Below are 25953 nucleotides of genomic sequence, written 5' to 3'. Positions count from 1 at the left end.
TTGTTTTAGAAATGATTATATCTCTGCTACTAGTTGCTACTACTACTATTATTATTAATCTCATATTGATAACATGGAAGCTCAAAATTAGATATTTTACTATTGCACTTCCATGCGTTGTTTTCTGATTTTGTAGTTTTATTACACTCAGAATGAAACATCACAGTAGGTTGTCCGTGCATTTTTTTTCTTTACTTTATTTGCTTTTGAAAATAATCTCTTGTACAAGGTATTGGCTAAAACTCGTCCTCGGATCCTCCCCATACAAAAGTATGTTTAATCTTGCCAAATCTAAATTCGCCATACCCTTTATAAAGTTCGAATTTCCACCAGTTTTCTGGTTCCTCTTCAAGATGCATTTCATCCTCATATAAACTTAGGTTCCTGCTGTTTAACGGAAAGTTTTTAAAGTATTCATGTATAATTTTGACGTTTTCTTTTGAAATTTCCACACTGTATGCGGGGGACGTCCCATCAGCCAAATTGTACACATGAGTATAGAACCATTCGAGATCGTAGCTTTCAACTATAGGCTGAATTGAGTCTATCTCCGTTTCTTCCTTTTTGTTTCTTTCATTAAACATTTGAGGTTCGCTTATTTGAGACACGCGTGTCAGAGCGATATCAAGCTCTAGATCCATATCTTCGTATGATTCACCGAATTGAATCTCGCTGATGTACAGATATTCTAAGAAAGTGTACGGCATGTCGAGTAATAAACACCCGGTTGCGTAACAAATAGATCCCTCGATGAACACTTTTTTCAAAAGCATTTTCTTCAGACTTCTATACTTGAATGATATGTAATGAAATACTTCGGCCTTTACAGCACAATCATACAACATCAGTTCCTGTAGTCCATGTTGTTGCTTTGGATCCTCGGATATCGTGTTCGTATCAACAAATAATCTTTCACCAGCGAACTTCAGTTTTTTGAGAGCCACACATTTTTCCAATATCTTGTCTAGATCAAGAGACACATTTTCTCCTTTGATGCAAAGTTCCGTCAAGACCGGACAATAATAGGATAGCCCCAGGGTCGTATTTTGGTGATCTCCATTATATATAAACCCTGTGAGCGAAAGTTTTTCAATTGTTTCGGAAACATATTGTAAGATCCTGTTGACGTCCATTGGGTATGAAGGATCTACTTTGCCAGATCTTGTCGCATCTAACTTCAAATGCTTAAGTGGGAGTCTTAACGCACAAAGCAAATCCCATAAAATAAAATCCGAAGACTCAAAATAGGTGTCGGTCGCAAATTTGAATACTTCCAGGTGTCGAAAAGCGTTTGGATTGGATCGGAAAAGAGATATAGCTGCTTGCTTCTGGTCAGAATTTATCGGGTTATCTCGTGCATCCGCAACATCCAGCGCTATTGAACGCAAGTTTGGATATTTGTATCCAAAATAGCACAACCACAAAGGATTCCAGTTATTCTGACATAAATCTGTTTCTGAGTTTATGTATTTGCGATCTTCTCTCGAACTTATATATAAGGATGTCACACCAAAAGCCGGTGTTGTGCTTGGAATTGTGTTCAATGTAGTCGAAAAGTCAGGGCAGAGATATATTTGAAGGTCGAAAGACGATAGATTTTGCAAGCTTTGGTGCATTTTGTCAAAGTCATCCATACTAAACTCTATGTGGTAACCCGATCCTTGCTCATATACTTGTAATTTCTGAAGCATATTGCATGCGCATATAAATTCGAGTATGTTATTTGCTGGCTGTATCTCTTTAGCTCCACAGCATCGTATTGTCAAGCTTTCCAGAGACTTCCACACTTTTTCTGATTTTGTTGACTCAATGTAAATAGATTTATAGTCTATATCTCCTAGGTACAGGCACTTTAAGTTATCCATGTATTTAAATATGACAGAAATATCCATATCGAGACTTTTGAGCTCATAGAAATTAAGGTATATGTTTAAAGTGTGAATAAAGTGGGATGGTGAGCTGGATACATTCTTTGACGCTTTAGTACTTTTGATGAATGCTTTCATTCTTTTAGGGTTAAAAACATGTATATCTTTCCACAGAACTATTAGAAACGGGTGTCTCCATCCCTTGCACGTCAGAGAACAAGCCAGCAATTCATTTTTCCTTAGATTATCGGCAATCTTCAAAAGAATTTCGAATGGTAGTTCCGAGAATCCCATAATAATAATTGTATAAAGAGAGAGAGAAAGAGAGAAATCAAAAGTAAAAAAGAAGTTTTTATTAACAGCCTTTATGCTTTCATTTCTTTGAATATTTTTTCTTCAAACGCCTGGTGCTACACTGTCCTTGATAATATACAGGGAGATTGAAAAATTGATCTATTTAATTTGGTACGACAGACTTATAAAATAACTAAAATTACATGCGGATATATCAAATATTTCCCCTCTTTTTTGTACTGAATATATAAAGGTAGTTTAGTATAAAAAAATAAGAGAGTATAATTGGCTAACAATTTGAAAAAGAACATTTCTTGCCACCCTCAAAATCCCAAAAACAAACATTTGGGACGAAATGTTCAATTTTGGCTGGGGAACACTCTTGTCCAATCTACGCTGTTTTTAAGCTTTTGAGATTTTGAGATTTTGAGATTTTAAAAAACAGTCTCATGTAGTGCAACAGTCAACTAAAACCAATTAGGTTTTCGATTGCAACCATAGATGTCTTTTTTATTTTTATACAATGGGGGTACTCAGCCAGATTAATTGATCAAATTCTTGTGTGAATTTTAGCCAATGATCTCAATTTGTACTTGAGGACACCAAAAGACAAAAGTACAAAATTCGTACGAAATTCATAGTTTTTATAGCATTTATATAATAAGCTTTTGCACATCCTGATTTCTTCCTTGAACCTGTATGCACGTAGATTCTCGAAAAAGCCAAGTGTTTTTTCCTTTGGCTCAAGATCTGACAATACATTGCCAACCTTGTGTATGCATTTATTGGCTTTAAGCGTTTGTTCAAGCTCCTTCACGGCAGCTATCCGCTCCAAATTTACATTAACTTCCCTTTCGATTACTCCTAAAATATCTTTAATAAGCTCGTCTCTACTTGCTGATAAAGACTACCAGTGTTTTTTTTCACGATAAATTCACTGATTTTACGCGATTTCTTTAAGGCATCGGTTGTCTGTTGCTTTGTTCTATATTTTGACATGTAGGATGGAGAGAAAAAATTATTATATGACTTTGTTGACAGTAAATTCTAGAATTTATTAAGGAGGAAGATAAAAACAGTATTGTATTGCATATAAAAAAGTGAGGATTCAGGCAATCAGAGAACCGTACGTTAATCGATCAAATTTTGATCGTCGCTATCGCAGTTGTAATCCAATAATATTGTGGCCTGAATTTAAAATGTGATCGATCAATCTGGCTGAGTAACCCCAAGGTGTGGACAGCCATAAATTAGTCTGATTGACTAAGTTCTGGATAAACTTGTTTTGTCCTTTTTTTTGAACTTTTAGTCTGTCCATACCAAGTATATTATTTATGTAAATTTGTGTTTTATTTTATTTTGAAAAGAGACTATCATACAGCATATTTCCTAAAACTATTATCCTTTTGTGCACATATAACTTGAACAGCTTCAATATTGCCAAGTCTCAATTCGCCGTATCCTTTGTGAAGATCGTGGTTCCAGTAGATCTGTGTTTCCTGTCCATCACATGAGCTGCTATCATCAAAAGTTGAGCTAATTCTGCTCGACTGAAAGTTTTTAAAGTATTCAAGTACACTATCGACCTCTTCGGCCGAAAGTCTTACAGTGACATAGTCTTTTGCCCCAGTATCCGAGTCGAACTCATATGTGTGGAGCCAATTCATACTGCCAAAGTCTACAGTAGAGTATTCTAAATCCATCTCATTTTTCTTTCTTTCGCTCTCTTCGTCTGATAATGGGGCATCATTTAACTGAGACAAAAGTGTCATATTAATATAATCATTTGCCTTCATTTCTTCGTATGATCTGCTGTATCGAATCTGGCCGATGTATAGAGTCTTTAGAAAAGTATGTGACATATCGAGTAACAAACATCCGGTTTTTTCACAAACAGATCCAAGGATGCACAAGGTGTTCAAATTCATGTGCTTCAAACTTCTACACCTGAAAGAAAGGTGATTAAATACTTTGGCGCTTATAGTACAATCATATAGCTTCAATGTCTGTAGTCCATACTGCTGCTGAGGGTGATGATGTTGTTGTTGTTGTTGCTGTTGTTTTGACTCCTCGGTTGTCATGCTTGGATTAATGAATAATCTTCCACCACAAATTTTCAGCTGTTTAAGGGTCACACATCTGCCCAATACATCATCTAGATTAAGAGACACATTGCTGCCACTGATGCAAAGATTAGTTAAAAACGGAAAGTAATGGGATAGTTCAAGAGTCGGCTTTTTATCATTATCGCTATATATAGGCCCTATAATCGAAAGGCTTTTAAGTGTCTCAGAGACGAATTGTAAGATTCTGCCTATAGTCATTGGGTATGGACCGTCTATTTCGCCATTATATGTTGTATCTACCGTCAAATGCTTAAGAGGAACTTTTAATGCCCAAAGCAATTCCCATAAAATAAAATCGGAAAACTGGAAATGTTCGTTGGTCGTAAAGACTAATGTTTCCAAGTGCTTGAATGCGTTTGTATTGGATTGAAAGAGAGAGATAATTCTTTGCCGCTTGTCCAAATCCATTGACTTCTCCCATGCATCCGTGGCATTCAATTTTAGGGAACGCAGGTTTGGATATTTGTAGCCAAAATAGTACAGCCATAAAGGATTCCAGTTACTCCGAAATGAATCTATATAGCCGAATGTCTTTTCGGATATTCTTGAATCTATATCTAGGGATATCATGCCAAACGCCGGTGTCGTGTTGGGGATTGTGTCTAGTGTAGCCGGAAAGTTAGCCCTGAGACATAGTTTAGCTTTGATAGATGATAAGATTCGTAAGTTTTGGTGCATGCTGTTAAAGTCATCCACATTAAACTCCATGCGATAACCCTCTCCGTGCTTGTGTATTTCCAATTTCTGGAGCATGGTACACGCATTTATAAATTCCAAGACGTTTTGTGGCGGCTCCCTCGATATAATCGCACTGTATTTTATTTTCAGACTTTCTAAGGACTTCCATATTTCGTCTGATCTTGGGATCTCTGTGTAAATATCTTTACAGTTTCCAACCTCTAGCTCCAGGCGCTTCAAGTTTGGCAGGTTTCTGAATAGGTCAGAAAGATTTATATCTTGTAAATTTGATTCACCGTAGGAATGATGCATATGTAAACTATGAACCCAGAGACTGTGTAGTGGGTATATACTTTGGGAAGCTTTAATACTGTTAATAATCTTTTGGATGTCGGAATAGTCACGAGCTTTTATGTTTCTCCACAGAGCCATTTGAAACGGGTATTTCCATCTCTTGCACGTACAAGCACAAGAGCGTTTGTCTCTTGCCGGTAAATTATAAGCAACCTGTGTAAGAATTTCGAATGGTAGGTCTGACACCCCCATAAGGATAATTAGATAAAGAAAGAAAGAAAGAAAGAGATAAAGATGTGTGAAACGAATACATTGAAATAAATATACAAATGTCAATGCAATGAAATGGCAATTGACAGTCATAAGAAGAAGAAAATACTGCGGCAAACTGATATTATGAGTTATGACTCGGGTTATATCTAAATCATTGAGGTAACCATAAATGAATACAATTCGCAATCACCTGCCTACACACGAATAGCTTGAAGTAGAAATATTGTTAGTATACAAATCTTGTCGAAAAAAAAACATGATCATATATGAATATATTAATATCAAATAACTATAGGCCGTTCAAACTGTTGCTGTGTTTGTGCGTGCGTTAGGGGGGGGGGGGGGGGGGCTATACTTGTCTTTACCGAAAGAATTGTACTATGAGTATATAACAAACTAACCCCTTGTTAATTCGGCTTCTGTAACACAATAACCCTTTTTTTTTTTAAGGAAAGACAAAAAATGGAAAACCAACTTGGAGAAGTGGAATGAAATGACAGTCAATCAAAAGTAATGTAAAGAGTGCACAAATATATTGTGAAGTTGCAAATTCAAATTTATATTACAAGACGGACCAGTCATTTCATTATTTTCATATTGATAATTCGACAGCTCAAGATTAGATATTTTATTATTTAGACTTTGTTCCTTGGTTTATGGCTTGTTTGAATTGTGTAAGTCTGGCTTTACTTTATTTTCCATTTTATTTTGTTGAGAATGGCCTGGTATACAGCTGATCCCTTAAAATGTATCATCATTTTCTTCACTTATAACAGAAATGGATTCAATATTACCAAATCTCAATTCGCCGTATCCTCTGTAAAGGTCATATTCCCAGCCAGTCTCAGGATTTGCTACATCGTAAGAGCTATTATCTTTTGTTATTTGGTCTATCGAGTTTGACTGAAAGTTTTGATAATATTCAAGTATGACATCTGCGTATTCCCTTGAAAGTTTTCTAGTTTCTAGGACATACGTCCCAGGATAGACATAATAATCGAATGTGTAGAGCCAATCAATATTGGGACTAGTCATTATAGGGCACTCTAAGTCCATCTCCTTTTTTTTCTTTTTCGTTTTTTTTTATTTGATAATGGGGTATCATTTGATCGAGACAGGAGGACCAGACCAATAGAAGTACCAAAAGAGACATTGCGTGATATGCCGTATTGGCCCTGACCGATGTTCAGAGTCTTTAAGAAAGTATATGGCATGTCGACTAACAAACATCCGGTTTCTTCACAAATAGATCCAGGGACCCAGAAAGTATGCAAAGTCATATGTTTCAAGCCTCTACATCTGAAAGAGATGTAACTAAATGCTTCGGCAGTTGCAGAGCATTTCTGTAACTTCAAAATCTCCAGCCCATGGTGTTGGTTTGACTCCTCGGTTGGTGTGGTTGGATTAATGAACAACTTCCCGCCACGGATTTTTAGTTCTTTGAGACCCACGCATTTGTCCAATAAATCAGCCACATTAAGATATACTTCGCTGCCACCGATAAAAAGATATCTCAAAAACGGGCAGTAATAGGATATTTCTAGAGTCTGATTCTTGACATTATCGCTATATGCGAATCCTTGAACGGAAAGTCTCTCGAGTGTTTCAGAAAATGATTGTAGGATTCTGTTGATATCTATTGGATTTGAGTCGTCTACTTTGCCTTCTCTTAATGCATTTAATGCCAAATGCTTGAGAGGAACTTTTAATGGACAGAGCAAATCCCATAAAATTAAGTCAGAAAACTCATAATAGTTGTCGGTCGTGAAGTCGAATGTTTCCAGGTGTTTAAATGCGTTTGGGTTGGATCGAAAAAGAGATCTGATTTTTGGCCCTTTGTCCAAATTCGTATGATTATCAGATACGTCCGTGGCGTCTAGTTTTAGGAAACGAAGGTTTGGATATTTGTGACCAAAATAGTACAGCAATAGAGGATTCTACTCATTCCAATTTCTACTAAATTCACCATCATTCATTTCGTACTTTTTCGAGCGTATATCTAGGGATGTCATAGCAAACTCTGGTGTCATATTTCGGAGCGCGTCCAATGTAGACGAAAAGTCAGTATTTAGATACATGTCCCCCTCGATAGAAGATAGTTCTTGCAAGCTTTGGTGCATTTTTTCAAAGTCATCCAAACTAAAATCCATATAATAACCCTCTCCGTGCTTGTGTATTTTCAATTTTTGGAGCATGCTGCATGTATTTATACATTCAAACATGTCTCTTGCTGACCACTTCTTTTCAGGCATACTGTATTGTATCTTCAGACTTTCCAGAGACTTCCATCCTGCCCCTGTTCTTGTTACCTCTCCGTAAATATCATCAGATGATAAAATCCAAAGGTCCAGGTGCTTCAAGTTTTGCAGGTATCCGAATAGGTCAGAAAAATGCATATCTGATATTTTTCTCACATCAAAATAATGATGTATTTGTAGACTATGAATCCAGAGGTTGAGGCCGTATAATGTGGGAGCATTTTTACCAGAGGCTTTAAAAAGACTGACAAGTACTTGGGCACCCTCATGAGGGCCAATTACTATGTTTCTCAACAGACACTTTTGAAAAGGGTGTCTCCATCTTTTGCATGTCAGAGAACAAAAGTGTTTGCCCAGTATCGACAGATTATCAGCAATTTTCATAAGAATCTTGAGTGGTAATTCTGATACTCCCATAATAATAATTATATAAAGAGAAAAAGAGAGAAACATACGAAAAACAAATATATTGAAATATATATATATATATAAGTGTCAATAAAATCAAAATCGACAGCTATAATAAAGAGAGAGAAAAAATACTGCGGCGAGCTGATATTGGGAGCTACAAATCTGTTTACATTCGAATCATTGATGTAACCATCAAGATGTACAAGGTGCAGTCAGTTCTCCGTACACAAATAACGTAAGATAAAAGAAAATTATTAGTATTCAAGTGCTGTCAACAGAACATGGTACTGTAGAAATGTATTTGACATCAAAGAGCTAAATTCAGTTTAAGCTGATTCTATAGCTTTTCTTTATATTAATCAAATCATTGCACTATAGATCTTATGAAAAGGCAAGACCTTTTTCATTTAGTTTTTGTAACACACAATCTTTTTTTTTGAAAGGAGGACAAGAAAATAAAGAAGAGAACCAGCTCATAGAAATGAAAGCGGATAGCAGATAACCGAAAGTAGCTAAGTTTTTAAGTGCACCTACAGTTGTGTGTGTGTGTTTTTCTGTTACAATAGAATGCTAATGGCTACAGTGAATTTGAATAGTGCACAAGAAGAGTCCATTAATTTACGTCATGTCCTAGCAAGCTTAAACATACAGTTCAAGACAGAGCAGTTATCCCATTATATTGATAATTTGACAGCTCAAAATTAGACATTTTACTATTAAGATTTCTTGCTTTGTTTTATAGCTTTTCTTGTCTACCTTTAATTCCTTGCCTTATTACACTCAAAATAAAATATCACAGTATATTGTTTGTGTATCTTTTTTTTTTTTTGCTTTACTTTATTTGCTTTTGAAAATAGTCTCTTATAGCATATTACCTAAAGCTCGTCCTCGGTTACTTCCAATATAAAAGTAAAACCTTTAACCTTGCCAAATCTGAATTCTCCGTATCCTTTATAAAGTTCGTATTTCCAGCAGCTCTCTGGTTCCTCTTCATAATACAAGTTGTGATCATTTAAAGGTGAGTTAGCCTTGTTAATCTGAAAGTTTTTAAAGTAATCAAGTACAATATCGACGTCTTTGTGCGAAGGTTCCATAGTGTCTGTGACGGGAACATCATTAACCCAAGCGTACACATATGTATACAGCCATTTAATATCGTGACTTGTTACTATAGGGTACTTTGAATCTATCTCCTTTTCTTGATTTTTGTTATTTCCATTTGATAGTAGAGGTTTGCTTATCTGAGACAGGAGTGTCATACCAAAACTACCTAGATCACTTTGTCGGTATTCATCACCGTATTTAATCTTCCCGATGTACAGAGCCTCTAAGAAAGTATATGGCATGTCGAGTAATAAACGCCCGGTTTCTTCACAAATAGATCCCTCGATGTGCAAATTCCTCAAAGTCATACGCTTCAGACGTCTACACCTGGAAGATATGTAATGAAACACTTCGGCCTTTATAGTACAATCATATAGCATCAGTTTCTGTAGTCCATGTTGTTGCTTTGGCTCTTCGTTTGTCGTGATCGTATTAACGAATAATCTTTCTCCAGCGAACTTCAGTTTTTTGAGGGCCACACATTTTTCCAATATATTGTCTAGATTAAGAGACACGTTCTTTCCTCTGATGCAAAGCTTCGTCAATAACGGACAATAATAGGATAGTTCCAGAGTCGTATTTTGGTAGTTTCTGTTATATATAAATCCTCTGAGCGAAAGTGTCTCGATTGTTTCGGAAACGTATTGTAAAATCCTGTTAACATCCATTGGGTACGAAGGATCTACTTTGCCGAATCTTGTCGCATTTAACTTCAAATGCTTAAGAGGGAGTCTTAACGCACAAAGCAAATCCCATAAAACAAAATCAGAAGACTCGAAATAGGTGTCGGTCGCAAGTTTGAATTCTTCCAGATGTCGAAAAGCGTTTGGATTGGATCGGAAAAGAGATATGGCTGCTTGCTTCTGGTCCGAAGTTATCGGGATATCTCCTGCATCCGCAACATCCAGCGTTATTGAACGTAAGTTTGGATATTTGTATCCAAAATAGCATAACCACAAAGGATTCCAGTTATTCTGACATACATATGTGCTTTCGTCTACGTATTTGCGATATTCTCTCGAGCTTATATATAAGGATGTCATGCCAAAAGCTGGTTTTGTACTCCGGATTTTGTTCATTGTAGTCGAAAAATCAGGGCTGAGATATATATTAAGGTCGAAAGACGATAGGTTTTGCAAGTTTTGGTGCATGTTGTCAAAATCATCCACACTAAACTCTGTGTTATAACTCTGTGCTTGATAAAATACTTGTAATCTTTGAAGCATATTGCATGCATATATAAATTCAAGTACGTTCTTTGCTGGCTGTATCTCAGAAGCTATAGGGCATCGCATTGTCAACCTTTCCAGAGACGTCCATACTTTTTCCGACTTTGTTATTTCGGTGTAAATAGATTTATAGTCTACATCCCCTAGGTCCAGCCACTTTAAGTTTTGCATGTATTTAAATATTTCAGAAATATCCATATCGAAATTTCTGATAGCACGGGAATCAAGAAGTATGCGTAAAGTGTGAGCCAAGAGGGAGTGTGAGCTGGATACATTCTTTGAGGCTTTAATACTGTTGATGAATGCTTTCATTCCTTTAGGGTTAAAAACATGTATATCTTTCCACAGAACTATTAGAAACGGGTGTCTCCATCCCTTGCACGTCAGAGAACAAGCCAGCAATTCATTTTTCTTTAGATTATCGGCAATTTTCAAAAGAATTTCGAATGGTAGTCCTGAGAATCCCATAATAATAATTGTATAAAGAGAGAGAGAAAGAGAGAAATCAAAAGTAAAAAAGAAGTTTTTATTAACAGCCTTTATGCTTTCGTTTCTTTGAATATTTTTTCTTCAAATGTCTGGTGCTACACTGTCCTTGATAATATACAGGGAGATTGAAAAATTGATCTATTTAATCTGGTACGACAGACTTATAAAATAACTAAAATTACATGCGGATATATCAAATATTTCCCCTCTTTTTTGTACTGTTAATATCTAAAGGTAGTTTAGTATAGAAAATAAGAGAGTATAATTGGCTAACAATTTGAAAAAGAACATCTCTTGCCACCCTCAAAATCCCAAAAACAAACATTTGGGACGAAATGTTCAATTTTGGCTGGGGAACACTCTTGTCCAATCTACGCTGTTTTTAAGCTTTTGAGATTTTGAGATTTTGAGATTTTAAAAAACAGTCTCATGTAGTGCAACAGTCAACCGAAACCAATTAGGTTTTCAAGTGCAACCGTAGATGTCTTTTTTTTTTAAAACAATACATGACTAATGGGCACAGAACATTCGGAGACTGTACACGAAGAGCTAGCCAGTGTACTTCGTAACCTGGCAGCCATCTCTTTATTATCATATTGATAACTTGGAAACTGAAAATTCGATATTTTATTTTTTGAGATTTTGCTCTCTGGTCTATGATTTTACTCATCTATTGCCTCTGCCTTGTCTTAGTATGCCCAGAAATACCCTCACAGTATAAGTCAAGGCAATCAAATCAGGTAGAAGGTAAAAGCATTATGTATAGCTCATATTTACTTTATGAATTGCAAATGTTGTAGGTTTACACTATTAGGGAAAGCTTTTCAGCACTAACATTGGCAATGAAAATGATCAGATTTCTTGATTTGAAATCATACTTCCAGCTCTATAGCATTATATAACAGTTTTGTGTATATCCATCACCGTAGGACCGTTGACTATTACTTAAGACATAACCCTTTATGATATCTGTCATGATCATAATGCTCTAAATATTTAGAGCACTATTTAACATTAGTCAATGCAGCTAAAATGCGAATAAGATATTGTATAAAGTAGCCCTCTTCATTTATTTGAATGGATCACTTAAGCTACAAAAACAAGAAAACCATGTTTTGCATAGGACATATCGCTATAGATGTATTTTTCTTTTAAATAGAAAAATAAAAAATCATTGGAATTTGTTCTGTGTAAGTATATTGCAAATATTTTAATCCTGATACAGATAACAATAGAAGAAAAATTATTAAAAGAATAAAAAAAAAAGAAACAGATATATTTGCTATTGTTCAGTCGAAAAAAAAATTAAGTAGCAAAGCAACCAAATACAGCTTTAAGTTGCTTTAAGCATAGGCGTCTTATTAATCCAAAGCTCTTTTAATATTAGGTCTCTTTACATTTAATTACGCTATCTAGTCCAAAAGGATTATGGAAAGTTATGTGCTAGAACATTCATTAGTATTGACTGTAATGCAAAAGCCAAGTTACTATCCGCTGTTGTATAATGTACAAAATATTCAGTCTCTTTTTATGTATTCTATTATGCATTTCTACTATATTCTTGTGTCTGATAATGCTTTATAAATTTCTATATTTTAGTCTATCAGCAGAGTATTTATTCTCTCTAGATTCACTTGGATTCCTAACATTCATAACATTCGATGACATATGTTTCAACCTCTGTAAAACAGAATATCTGTGTTGCTGTTGCTGTTGCTGTTGTGTGTTTTTAAAGTATATATATATATTCTGCTTCAGATCTCACTAGGTCCCAGCAAGTCAAAAAATGTAGTCTTAATAGGCGAAGAGGACATTTTAGCTTATAAAAGATTGCTTACTAACCGTCGTATGCTTCATAATGGATCATTAAGCCCCGTTTCAAAAAAGATAGACATACTATTGATAAATATACATAAATCAAATCAAAGATTGAGAAAGACTGGTATAGTTTTAACAAAAAAAAACTTAAAAGACATCTTTAGATTATATGTGAGAAAGTGTTACACCATTTGAAACTCGTTATGGCATGGTTTCTGGGTTCTTGTATGAACAGGATGCGCAAGCTCCTTTAAATAGAAAAAATACACCTTGTCAAAAGATAAAGCGCATTAATAGTCATAGGAGAAAGGTGGATAATGTGCCACTAATGGCATGATTGTAAAATAGTCTTGATCTCACAGCCATCTTAAGAGTACCCAGTCTACCGGATCTCTATAAGTCTTTAGACATGGCCACCCATGAATATTGGAAACATATCTCAGTGGCAATTTGCAATTTGCATTATATTTCTATCCAAAATCACATTAGCTCAGATGAAAAGATGTCATAGTGATGTTATCAAATATTGATCTTTTAATAAATATCACTTTTTCTCAATATTTAAAGACTACAGAGATTCTTGTTTCAATAATCTTTAAAGTGATCTTTTGCAAATAGAGTTGTGAAAACACTGAAAGGAAATTAATAAATGGTATTCTTTTTTTTTGTTTTTGATGCAAAGGAGATAGAGGTGCTGAATAAGGCATCTTTTACATCCCTAACATTATTGGATGATAATGAAGTGGGAATATTAGGGCACACACACACACACACACACACACACATATATATATATATGAAAGTTTAAATATACAACTCACGCAGAAATTGTATTTACAAATTCTAGCACTCAGGACATCTTTAGCAGGCACCTTTTTTAAAATAATAATCATACTAATAGAAGACGTTTTTTCTTATACAAATAACCTGTCTGTTTATTAACATTTTAGTATTAACTATTTTTTTCTGTAATGATATGTCTATATTTTCTACATTCAATTCTTATATTCAGAAAGAATATTCAGTAAATATCCATACACATACATACAGACAGACAAAAGAAAACAAAGCATAGTAACCTATTCCACAATGTATCAGATATCCACCCCATGTATTTGGACCCAATATTTTAGACAGAAAAAGAGACAAAGGGATATATTATCTAATACGAGTAAGCTCTATATACAATCGAACTCTATACAGCATTACAACAAAGATTTGATACTATTATTGTTTTTCATAGGGATCAACAGCTTCCTTTTTATATTTTATTGTATTATATTATTTTATGGTATAATTTATTATATTTTATTATTATAACATTATGGTATATATCAATATCAATTAACAACAGTGGCAGTTTCCTCCTCTTCCTGGGATACATTTCCAGCAACAATCAGCACTGCAGTAGGGATCAGAGGATTTCTTGCAGTTATCCAAACATGTGGTGCACTGCCCACCTGAAGCGGGGTCGACACCTCTACCATCCAAGAAAGGGAGGTTGGGCATGGCGATTGTCATTTCAAAGGAAATCAACAACAAGAGCAATAAGACGAACTTGTACATGGTTTTGGTTGGCTTGTAGTGAATATAGAAGTGGGAAAGAGTACGGACACAAATTTGATTGGATCAAAGACACCGAGTGGACAGATCAAACGACGTTAAAGACGAAAGAAAAGGAGGAGGAAGGAAACTTTGGTGAAATCAATACCGTTTTTTGATCTACCATTTTATCATTATATATAGTTTTTTGAGACTTTGTTTTTTTTGGTCTGTCAAAACATATGCTTATTAAGATAGATAGATAATGGAGTGTGTTTGAGAAGTCGGTAAGTTGAATTGATATGTTAGGTAAAAATACCCCCTTTTGGATCTGACATTAGGTCGGATGAAAGACAATTAGCCAATCTGGTTAAAGAGCACCGTAAAGAAATATATATATATATACATATAAGAAAAGATACAATGTCGCGGGGATTGTCCGTAGTAAAAGAATACGAGAGAAATAACATGGGGGAGGGTGTGAAATATAGTTTAGAGAAATGTTGCACTGAAAATAGGGTGGGATAATATTGATGTGTACAAAATTTGAAGCTTATATTATTTCTAAATTAGAGACATATTACAAATAGGTAAATCCAGAATACTTTTTCCCATAGTCTGTGTAACTGCCTACTTACCATATAAGAAATGCATAAAGAAAAGATTTAGAAATATTAAAGTACATTAACATATTTTGTATAGTTGTATATGGTTATGACTTTGATATACCCATAATATTTTACCCGAAATTATGCTTCTATTGTAGTACAATCTATATCCTATGAATGATTATGATTATTATTTTTAAGATTGAAGGCGATTATATATATATATATACATATACATATACATATACATATACATATACATATATTTCAGTCAAGCTAAAGCTATAAACCTGGTTTTTGATAATTATCATTTGGCAAGACCAGCTTTTAAACGGGTTCCTTTTCAATAGTCGATTTTCTCATGGTTTATTTTAGTGCTCACTAAAGTCAAATACGATCCATTTCTCTGTCTCTAGTTTTACGTACTAGAAATTCACTCAGAATTAAGAATTTATTGAGCATTTCACAAGAGATCTAGGAAAATAAACAAATGAGCTTCTTTTTCTTCTTCTTGATTTTCTACTACACAAACCAAAAATCCCAAAAAAAATTATGATAATAGGAAAATAAAAATACCTCATTTCATTAAAGAAATATTTCCCAATTCTTCTCATAAAAGCTCATTACCTCAAATATCATAAGGAGTACATGTATGAATGTACATATAGACTCAAGTGCAAATCAATAAGTGCTGTCTTTTGCTTTCTATAGAATAAAACATAGTATGCTTTTACATATTTATTTTTAGTAGAGCATTCATGAAATCTATTTTCCAGCACTTTTGTAACCATGACGCTGAATCAAATAATGTAACCCAATTTAAAGAGTCCTAACTTTCTGCTTTTCATTTTCATTTTGTTATATATATATATCATTCTCGTTTTAGTATTATTATTATTATTATTCTATAAGCATTTTATCTTTAAAAAGCAACACATCAAAAGAAATATATTCGATAGCAGGTAACACGGCGTTAATTGGGGAGAAAGAGAAAGAGTATATTATTTGTTGAAATGTATGAAGCTGAGTTGTTTAATTGTCGAAATTCACTTGTACCAAAAATGTTGATTAAGAGACAGTTTACCATATGCTGTAATATGTATATTTAAATAAAGGTTTATATTTATTATTTGTATAATATATTAGTAGCTGCTCAAGTACAAGGTAAAACAATCCAAAGAAATTAATTGAGCTTCCAAAAGTCAAGAAGTATTTACATAAAATTGTTAAAAGTACCTTTCCTCAGAATTTTGGCGGAGATTGCAAGAGAAGGTTTTTCTTTCTTTTTCTTTCTTTCTTTCTTAAAGGAGCTTGCCGGTAAATCCGTTTTTATGGGAAGACAAAAAAAGAAGAAGAAAAGCGGTTTACGAGATGTTGCGCAATCTGACTACAAACATATTGTGTTGCATTACCCAAAACTTAAGGTTTACTTAATCATAAATGTCTTTACACTTCTTTTATTTATTTATCTATTTTCTCAAATGAATTAACTCTGTAAACTATATAAGAGTAGAAATAAGGCACAGTGGTTTAAAGTGTTTAGTATTCATTTCCCTACGCTATATGTGTGTGCATTTTACTCCTTCAAAATTATAATAGACAGGGTTTGATAAGAAGTGGAACAATTAAAGAAAGTATGGATAAATATATTCATTGGTGATGGTGCAGAAATGTGTGTATATTCTGGCTAGCAATTTGTCTCTCTCTCTCTTTCTTTTTTTTTTACCGCCTGCTGCACTACGAGGTTAATATCAATGCAGAAACAAGTATACAGAGGTTTAAGGGGAGAAGGAAAAAAAAAGAAAAGAAACTTTAAACCATTCTTTAGTGTTGTAACAGGTCAAGGTAGTGCACTACGTATTCTTAAAAGTATATACAAAGAAAGAATAAGAAAACATATCAGATCACACAGTCCAATATTTTTCACAGGATAGAAAGCATACTTTTCTTCTATTCTAGTAAGACCATAAGAGGTACAGACTGAGACCGGATCAAGAACATCCTTTGCAAAACTTTTGAACAACCAACCAGTGCTAAATATTCTGTTGCTTTATAGCATTGAATTGGTTGAAGATATCTGACAAAACAAAATTAGTGAAGAAATGGTGAGAAATAGGTCTCAATATTGTATATATATAAAAGAAGAGCTGCCAGTGGGAATAAATAAGTTCAATAGTTGTCAAAAGGGAAATGGTAAGAATATAATTAATTGATAGTGTTTATTTATTTATTTTCTCAAGATAAATTATCTATATGATGTTAACTCTTATTAAGTCTCTTTCAAGAGTTTTTGGTCATTTACATTGCTAAAAAATAAAAGCATGTAATTACAAAAAGCATTTGTCAAATATATACACGTTTTTTGGGTGCTTAAAGAGCTTGAGATTTCTTTCTGAACAACTGTGTGAAAAGTACCTCAGAATCTACTTGTGTACTAATTTTCTTTTACAGCAATAAAACAACCAAACTATCCATTCAGTTTCCAACAACAGCAAAACATGGTACTTACTCACTCTATTTTTAATTATATCACTGAGCTTGACATATTGACTTTTACTTGTAGTTGATAATTCATATATATATATATATATATATATATAAGTGTGACAATTACTCCCAGAAATCCTCTTTGACAAATCTTGTTCAATCATGGGTCAATTCCTTCAAAAAATAAATGTTTTCTATAGTTAGCCTATATTCTCCATCTTTCCTCGGCTGCATAATATATATATATATATATACATGATATATTTAATTCCCAAAATAATAATAATAATTTGAGGATAATGCCGATGGTTACAAGCCAATTTTTGATCTGTAATTACTACGATTATTTGTCATATTTTTATCCTGGATCTTCTCGGCGCAAATTACCTTTCAAGTAATTTTCTGTCTCTCTCTCTCTCTCTTGTATCGTTGAATGGTACTTACTATCCCGATCTTTTACGACGTGACACATCTGGGTGAAATATAGAGACTCCCATCCCTCCCGTGGGGTATCATCAGAAACACGCACAGTATATTTTTTTTTATTTTCTATACCTCGTCAAGTTATTTTCAAGAACCTTGACTCCTAAAACACTAAACTTATACTACTATTCTTTAAGTGACCCAACTCTACATCAAGAAAGATGATTATACTATAGCTCTTCTTCTTCCCACTAGCTACCATCTCTCCCACAACCGACTTTTTCCTTTTGTTACATTCTTACTATGTTTTTCTACATTTGATCCAAATAGCTTACCTTGTCTAAAATATTCTTTGATCCCGAACTAATCATTAGGATCCATTCAACACTTTATAAGAGTAAGATTATATATATATATATATTTTATATAAATCCTATATATTACACCATTTTCAGTATTTAGTATTAGCAACACTTGATTATTAGAACAATTTCCCTCTCTTTTCATAGAAATATTCCTAGACTTTCAAGCATAGCAAACCAATTAATATGTGATGACAAAAAAAAAGAACAAAAGACAAGAAGAACACTATTTCCCCTCTTCCTTTATAAAATGTTAAGGAAGAAAAAAAAACATATCAAAAGCTCTACGGATACTTGATACCTTTTATAATACACTCTCTTTGGCATTGTACTCTTTTCATATTAATCGTTTATCCAATTCCCTTGTATATTCAAACCGAAATCCTCAGAGCTAGTATATATATTGTGTCTTATGTCCCTTTTTCGTTTGAAGTTAATATCTGATAAGCCTACTCTTCTTTTTCGATTTCTGAGACTAAGAAATTTAAGAGTAAAGTAGAGCAAAACCAAGTCAAGATATATATATATATATAACATATAGCTCTTAATTAGCAATGTCATATAAATCATTCAGACTCCAAATACAAGGTTGATATATATATATATATATATTTATTATTGAAATATGTATATAAATATCAATGTCAATCTTGGGTATATCCGCTCTGCTCGACATCAATTACAACTCGATATTTATATTGAACACTTACATTCATAATATCAACCTTTTTGATATTAACCTTCTTTCACCAACCATCCTGGTCTCGAGAGACTACCAGCCCATACATAACAATCCATACTCGATAAAATCGAGAACCAGAATTCAAGCCTGACCAGTTGGTTAAACCTCTCCCGATCTTTCTATCTTCCTTGCTCAAGATAACTCCCAGACTGGATAATACAGTTTTCAGCAATGCTAAAGTCCTTTTGTAGACATGACCGAAATGACAAATGACAAACGACGCAAATACCACCTTGATATCCTAGTATCCAGCTTAAACAGGTTCTGTGCTGTTCTGTGTTACTTGCTTTTATTACACCAAACTTGATTTGGAAGTGCAATGACTTGTCTCCAACGTGGGTAATTGGCTGGATATAAACCCTTTAGTGGCAAACTCTCTGTTACCTGACAACAGTTTCAAATGAATTCCGATTTTTTGTTCGTTTTTCTACCCACAAAATCTACACAACTACATTGAAAGATCAGATCAACACAAATTACCCATCTTCATATTCTTCTTCTTCTTTGGATTCCACAAAAAGCGACGGATATGAAGCACTATTCTCTCTCAGGTTATTTTTCATTGTAGGGATACCGATGGTGTCCCGATTTCTCTTTAGTCAATATATCCTTCCTGCTCATGGCCCCCACATCACCGTCAACCTTGCTTGCTTTTTTGCAACCGATCACAGCACAGGGTATTTGGCATTCTAACTGGCGGATGTTTTTCTTGAATGGCCGTCATAGTTAACAAAGCAAGTAGTAGTACTATCAAGATCTTCTAAGCTTTTATGACATGATGAGTATTAGCTTTTTTTCTCTTTCTTTTGGTTATTGAACTATCAACCGGCATGTAGATAGCTCCAAATCTTCACACCCTTATTTTCCTCATTTTGTTTTTCTTACCACTCAAACAACTCCATCTTTACCTACCACATTATGAATCTTGACCCATCCAGCCAGACTATGTTTCGTGATTGGTCGTCTACCCAATTGGAATGAGTCTTGGCCCCATTGCAACGGCCGTTGTTACCATCTTTTGGTCAAAGCTAGTCTGAGGGCTGTAATACTCAAACCTACTACCGGATTACTTGAGAGAGATAAAAAGAGAAATAGATTACATCAATGTTGGTTTACAAGCGATAATATTCTTCTTCAATGCCAATTTCAGATGATTACCAGAGGTACATGGATTCTTTTGTACAATCTTCACATGCCATTTGGTCTCATCTATCTTTTTCTTTTTTCTTCTTTGGTTTCGTGTCGTCCGGAGATTCAGGCGGGTAATTTCTACTTATTTTTTGACAAACTTCTTTATGATACTTTGACCAGTCGAAAAATTCAATTTCGTAAGGTTTATGATGGTTGGACCTTCTCAAGCTGAAATTCAAAAAGAGGTTTAGGCCTCCTTGATCTTTTAACTCAACAATATTTTTGTTATTATTATAAAGGACCATGACTGCTTTCTGATGTAGATGTAAATGTAGGTGGGTGTGGGTGTGGGTGTGGATGTGAGTGTGCTTTATATTGGAATCAATTGACAAGAAAAGGACAAAGCTAAAATTAAATTAAAATAAAATAAAATAAAATAAAATAAAATACAAAATTATGACTTTTCTCAGTTCAAATTATGTTATTAATAATAAAGACAGTTTTTCTTATGTTGCAGCAATAGTCATATAGATAATTTATTTCATAACGATAAAACTAATAAAGCTAATGATAATGCTAATAGTAATGCTAATAGTAATAGTAATAGTAATGGGACAAAAGATAAAAGGCAAAATATAATATATAATAACAAAACAATTTATTTATTTATTAAATCCATCTCTACCCCTTCCCCTGCCCTTGATCCTGATCCTCTTCTCTCTGCTCTCTGCTCTTGGCTCTTGGCTCTTGGCTCTTGGTTCTTGGTTCTTGGCTTTTGGGATTGCTGCTGTTGCTGCTGCAGCAATTTCGGCTACTATAGCCGCTTTTTCGGCCACTTCTGCATGTTTTGTATCGGCCTTTTCAGCCATCTTCTTCGCAGCCGCGGCAACTTGCGCCGCTTCACTGGCTTTGGCTTCTGCCACAGAAACTCTCTCTCGGACGGTGATGGTTGCCACAAAGGCAACGCGCGCAGCATTAGCCGTGATTGCGGCCACTTTTTGCCTGGTGGCCGCTTCTTGAGCCATCTCAATGGCATAGGCTGCCCCCGAGCCAGAATATGGAGCACTAGCTCCAATGTAAGCCAGTGTGTCTTGTTCGGCACAGAGTGCGGTATGGAAAGCATCGTCAGATGCTGCTGCTGACTGGGCTGCGCGTGTGCGTGCCGCTACATACGCGTCTTCGGCGCGGGAAATCGCCTGTACAGCTAGTCTTACTCCTAGCTCGGCGTTATCTGCTGCCACTTGTGCAGCTTTCTCGGAAAGTTCCACGGCAATTTCCGCGATCTCCTCAGCTCGCGAAGCTACGAAAGCAGCTTCTTCGACAAGGAAGACATCGGCTGCTGCTGCTTCAAGAGCTAGCTCACGCTCAGCCAGCACACGTTCGGCCAGCTCGGCCTCCAAAGCTTTGGCAGCGGCATTCTTGATAGCCAGCTCACGCTCGGCAACTTCAGATGGGGTTTCAATAAGTCCCCCTAATGAAAAAAAAGCAAATTTACAATGTTGTTAGGTTGACTGTTATATAGGTATACATATAGAAAAGAATAAAAAGAATACAATATATTACTAATATATGTAATTACTTACTAACACCGGCCAAGCTGGACCGACAATCGGTGAAGACAATGTTCACCGCACGCTTCTTTCTGGGAGGAGCCTCTCTCTCTTCTTGGCCAAGCGACATGTCAGCAGCGTACATGTCCTGCACAGTTCTCTTGACCTCTCTTGGGAACAAAGGAACTACATATATAAAGCTGTTATTAGTATTTTATTGTTTCTGTCTATTATTATATAAAGAGATAAAAAGAACAAGAAACTTACCAAACGCGTCTGCTCTTCTAGACGAGCGTCTGCGTCTCACAAGACCGCGGTTGGGGTTGCGGTTGGTGATGCGGTTGGTGATGTGGTTGCGGTTGCGGTAGCGGTAGCGGTGGCTGTTGCTGGTGCGGTTGGAGCTGGAGATGAGGTTGGCGCTGAGGCGAGGCATTGTAAAAACAAGCGATAAGAGAATGGGTGTAAAGAGAAAATCCAACGGAGGGGGGGAACGATGCTTTTTTATACCTTTTTTTTTCTTTTTGATTCTTTGGAAAGTTTCTTGGCCAATAATATTCAAGGTAAACAACGGGTTATTATGGATAAGATATGCATGTACTAATCAAAAAGGCGTAATAACAAAAAAGCTTTTTTTTCTTTGATGAATATTCAAGTCTTTTCTTTTTTATTCTTTGTTTTCTTTACTTGAGCAGTGTAGATTTTGTTCTTTGCTTTATTATGTTAGAGTCCAAGAGACGCAAAAGATAGGTTATGATATTCAAACTGCCCTTTGAGAGTACTATCCATGTAAATAAATACTAAAAAGCAAAGGGAGTACCTTTTCTTTTTTTTTTAAAAAAAAAGCGGAAGTGATAACCCTTGGGCTGCATATTCTTATCAAACACATTCCTTTTTTCTTTTGCTTCTTAGATTACCTTGAGTCAATCATTTGCAATTTAGAATACACATGTTGGCAATAGAGTATCTGACTGGGGAGTTAAGTAATTAGTTATAGCTTTATTATTAGTAATGGCGTTCGATCTGCAAAGTGCCTATGGTCAGGTTGTTGGCCTGGACAACTGACTACCAATTCGTCTCATTCCTTTTTACCTAACGCAATATTCTTATGTTGCTGCACTTATTTGCCGATTAGGGGCAACCAACAGCTGCGCCTTCTGTACCAAGTTCTCAAAGCTAGTATAACAAGGAATCGTAAGTAATTACTTGAATTTTTCTTAAAGATATATTCATATATATATATATACAAAACAAAGCCGTTTGTACAAATTCTCATTCAATTCAAGAAAAATTATTAGAGGTGTTCTCTAGCGTCCTCAATATATTTATTATATAAAAGTGCTATGGTCGGTCTGATCGACAAATATAGAAATTTTTGCTAGTATTATGGTAATGATGTAATAAATAAACAGCTATTGAGAGTAAGGGGGTACATATTTCTAATTTTCAAATATAAAACTATATATTTTTTTATTACTATCAGTACCCCTTTTGAAAATTGTTATTTTCTTTTATTATCAAGAGTTTTGTCTTAAAGTCGAATAATATCTGTTTGCTCTTAGAAGTAAGATCAAAAAGAAAAAGCCTTCATTGATTGATTGACTTTTTTAATATTTTTTTAAATGATTTTATACTGTTGGAGTATAGTATTGACTAGAGCATCAAATTAGTAGTTCAGATACAGTACTTGCATTTAACTCATCACGCGCTTTTATTTTTTTATAAAAGAAAAACATTTAGGGGGCTTCAATATTTTTTTTGATAAAGCATTCTGTTAGTACTTGTATTTCTATTCCGTGAGCATTTTGTATCTGCATATTTCTTTATCTTAATTTATAATTTTTTTTTAAGTATAAAGCTGTCATGGAAAAACAAAAGAGTACATTGAATGGACCTGATTCTTGTTCTGTTAGCCTGCAAATATATTACTAGAAAAAATAAATACGGAATTATTTAGAGCATTTACAGCACGTAGCACTTACATTTTTTTTAAAAAATTGTCTGCAGCCATGGAATTTCCAGCAGCAATGCATTTTATTACTCTTTTATATTCATGACTATGAGCATAAAAAATTACATATAGCACTCAAAAAAAATAGTTGACTTTGTGTTTTAATCACTTCCTCTTCTTCTTTAAACCAAAAGTAATATATAGCAATAGTTAGAAAGTCTCAAAGAAATTATGCTCACTACAAAGCTGATAATGCTCAAATTATTTAACTTGCTTTTTTGTTAAATTATAATTAGAGGAAAAGGGTCTAATAAAAATATCTGGAGAAAATAAAAATGTATTTGAAAGTATAAGTATTTTTCAAATGCTTCATTTTTACTGAAAGTAAAAGTAAAAGTAAAAGTGCTAGTGCTGCAGATTCTATAATAAAATCACAGAGTTTTAAGAAATTTTGTAATTTTTAAAGAAAATTAAAAGGGGGGAGTGAGAGAGTGGGGGGAAGGGTAAGTTATGTGTTTATGAAGTCAGAGTTAAGAGAGTCTTGGGGGGTTGGTTTTATAAAACGAATAGTGAAGGATTGATTATATGTTGAAATTATTTCTAAGAGTCTAGAAAAGCATTGGATTTTTTAATAAACGAATAGTAACGGGACGATTTTTGGGTATTGACCAATTCTGAAAATGTTAGGATATATTTAGATTCGTTAACAAAATGAATGGTGAAGGTATCTCCTTTTTTGCCTCACAAAAGCATAGAATTTATATGTAAAAAAAAAATAGGCCGTCTAATTCAATTTATAAAAATATCTAAAAAGATCTCTGAAACACTAAGGCGTTTCTGAAACAAATAGCTACCCCGTCCAACGAACCGGTTTATAAATCACCAAAGTTTTCCTAACCGTGGTGATATTTTTTGAAACACTTGATTACTTCTACCCAATCATTTTATAAAAAAATATAAGGTTTCTCTAAAACGCCACTCTTGCATGGACCGCATGACTGATATTCATCTCACTCCCCCCTTTTAATTTTATTTTCTAAAAATTATAAAATCTTTTGAGATTCTGTGATTTTATGAGAATTTGCTACTGTGGCACTTTTATTTTCAATAAAAAAGCACTTGAAAAATACTTATACTTTCAAATACATTCTTATTTTCTCAAGATATTTTTATTTAAATCTTTTTCTTTTAACTATAATTTAATAAAAACAAAAAGCAAGCTAAATACTTTCAACATTATCAGCTTTATAATAATCATAATTTTTTTGAATTATTTCTTTTAATTATTGCTATATACTATTATTCGCCTTAAAGAAGAACAAAATTAAAGAGTGAAAAAAATAACCATTTTTTTAAAATGATACATTTGCTTCCCACACTCAAGCTCATAGACATTAAAAAGCAATAAAATACGTTGTAGTTGGAAATGCATCAATTACAGAAAAAGCTTAACATCATTTTGCAAAAAGCATTTAATTAATAGACAAATTGAATTTAAATATTATTATTTTATATACCTTAATGATCCTCTATTTTTTTTTGGTTACTACTTACATATTTGCAGATCAAGAAAATAATAATTACTACATTCAATTCACTTTCTTCTTTTTTGAATAAAGCAGTTGAATCTTTAAAGCAAACTCATAACCAAGATGAGTAAAAAAAATCAAATATTCAAATAGAAGATGCTTAGGGAATCTATTGTGGAAAGAATATTCTTTATTGAAAACCTCTAATTTTTTTATAAAACTAAATATATATAAAAAAAAAGATGAGATATACTAAATATTAAGACAGTGCTATAGTATGTAATATACTCCAAAGATGCGAGTCGATTTGAAAGTATATTAAACAAATAAATCAATAAATTTTCTTTCTTTTTGGATTTAATATATATTGAAGTAGCTGTATAGTTTTCTGTTCATAATAAGCGCATATTTATTACTTAATAAACTATTTTTATTCATAAATATGTAATTGCTGCAACAGACAATACTGTTTTCCAAAAAAAAATATGAAAGTTTCCTGGAAAGCTGAAAAATTGAATAGAAAAGCTGTTTGTTATTTGATAGAAATTTCCTGACTATTTACATGAAAATATAGATAATTGATTTGATAAAATTTGTATTAGAATAAAGATGTCAATTGTACCAGCTTATTTTGAAAAATAGTGATATAAAATCGAAAATAAGAAAAAGTAATCTGTAAAATAAGATAGTGGGATTTCAGAAAGAAAAGATAGCTATGAAAAACATCTTATTAGAAGAGGAAGAAATTGAAACTTCAGAAAAGATAGTAATCATAAAGACAATGCAATC

The 25953-nt window shown here is 33.9% G+C and overlaps 8 protein-coding genes across 8 annotated transcripts; 1 reads left to right on the top strand and 7 right to left on the bottom strand.

The window, feature by feature from the left end:
* Positions 1-193: 193 nt before the first annotated feature.
* PHYBLDRAFT_187044 (hypothetical protein) lies at positions 194-2162 on the bottom strand (the record flags this gene model as incomplete). The annotated part of the gene is made up of 1 exon (XM_018439321.1): positions 194-2162. The coding sequence occupies one exon, from the start codon at positions 2160-2162 to the stop codon at positions 237-239; it is 1926 nt and encodes a 641-aa protein (XP_018291317.1). The 3' UTR covers positions 194-236.
* Positions 2163-2712: 550 nt separating this feature from the next.
* On the bottom strand, positions 2713-3161 carry PHYBLDRAFT_168630 (hypothetical protein; the record flags this gene model as incomplete). Its single annotated transcript, XM_018435908.1, has 2 exons — positions 2713-3069; positions 3090-3161. The coding sequence occupies 2 exons, from the start codon at positions 3159-3161 to the stop codon at positions 2713-2715; spliced, it is 429 nt and encodes a 142-aa protein (XP_018291316.1).
* Positions 3162-3535: 374 nt separating this feature from the next.
* Positions 3536-5512, bottom strand: PHYBLDRAFT_65877 (hypothetical protein; the record flags this gene model as incomplete). The annotated part of the gene is made up of 1 exon (XM_018441548.1): positions 3536-5512. One exon carries the CDS (start codon positions 5510-5512, stop codon positions 3536-3538), a length of 1977 nt encoding a protein of 658 aa, XP_018291315.1.
* A 762-nt stretch (positions 5513-6274) lies between these two features.
* On the bottom strand, positions 6275-8208 carry PHYBLDRAFT_65876 (hypothetical protein; the record flags this gene model as incomplete). Its single annotated transcript, XM_018441547.1, has 3 exons — positions 6275-6601; positions 6658-7409; positions 7500-8208. The coding sequence occupies 3 exons, from the start codon at positions 8206-8208 to the stop codon at positions 6275-6277; spliced, it is 1788 nt and encodes a 595-aa protein (XP_018291314.1).
* Positions 8209-9031: 823 nt separating this feature from the next.
* PHYBLDRAFT_78207 (hypothetical protein) lies at positions 9032-11009 on the bottom strand. The gene has a single exon (XM_018443343.1). The coding sequence runs from the start codon at positions 11001-11003 to the stop codon at positions 9078-9080; it is 1926 nt and encodes a 641-aa protein (XP_018291313.1). The 5' UTR covers positions 11004-11009; the 3' UTR covers positions 9032-9077.
* Positions 11010-14074: 3065 nt separating this feature from the next.
* PHYBLDRAFT_78206 (hypothetical protein) lies at positions 14075-15342 on the top strand (the record flags this gene model as incomplete). The annotated part of the gene is made up of 4 exons (XM_018443342.1): positions 14075-14540; positions 14803-14903; positions 14958-14974; positions 15264-15342. The coding sequence occupies exons 1-4, from the start codon at positions 14285-14287 to the stop codon at positions 15340-15342; spliced, it is 453 nt and encodes a 150-aa protein (XP_018291312.1). The 5' UTR covers positions 14075-14284.
* A 3668-nt stretch (positions 15343-19010) lies between these two features.
* On the bottom strand, positions 19011-20442 carry PHYBLDRAFT_168626 (hypothetical protein; the record flags this gene model as incomplete). The annotated part of the gene is made up of 3 exons (XM_018435907.1): positions 19011-19247; positions 20019-20064; positions 20315-20442. 3 exons carry the CDS (start codon positions 20440-20442, stop codon positions 19011-19013), a joined length of 411 nt encoding a protein of 136 aa, XP_018291311.1.
* Positions 20443-20799: 357 nt separating this feature from the next.
* PHYBLDRAFT_65872 (hypothetical protein) lies at positions 20800-22120 on the bottom strand (the record flags this gene model as incomplete). Its single annotated transcript, XM_018441546.1, has 3 exons — positions 20800-21608; positions 21721-21873; positions 21955-22120. 3 exons carry the CDS (start codon positions 22118-22120, stop codon positions 20800-20802), a joined length of 1128 nt encoding a protein of 375 aa, XP_018291310.1.
* Between the last annotated feature and the right edge of the window lie 3833 nt (positions 22121-25953).

Source organism: Phycomyces blakesleeanus (assembly GCF_001638985.1).
Source record: "Phycomyces blakesleeanus NRRL 1555(-) unplaced genomic scaffold PHYBLscaffold_11, whole genome shotgun sequence".
NCBI lineage: Eukaryota > Fungi > Mucoromycota > Mucoromycetes > Mucorales > Phycomycetaceae > Phycomyces > Phycomyces blakesleeanus.
The sequence above is the reverse complement of the archived record's forward strand: the minus strand, read 5'-3'. Positions and strand labels throughout refer to the sequence as shown.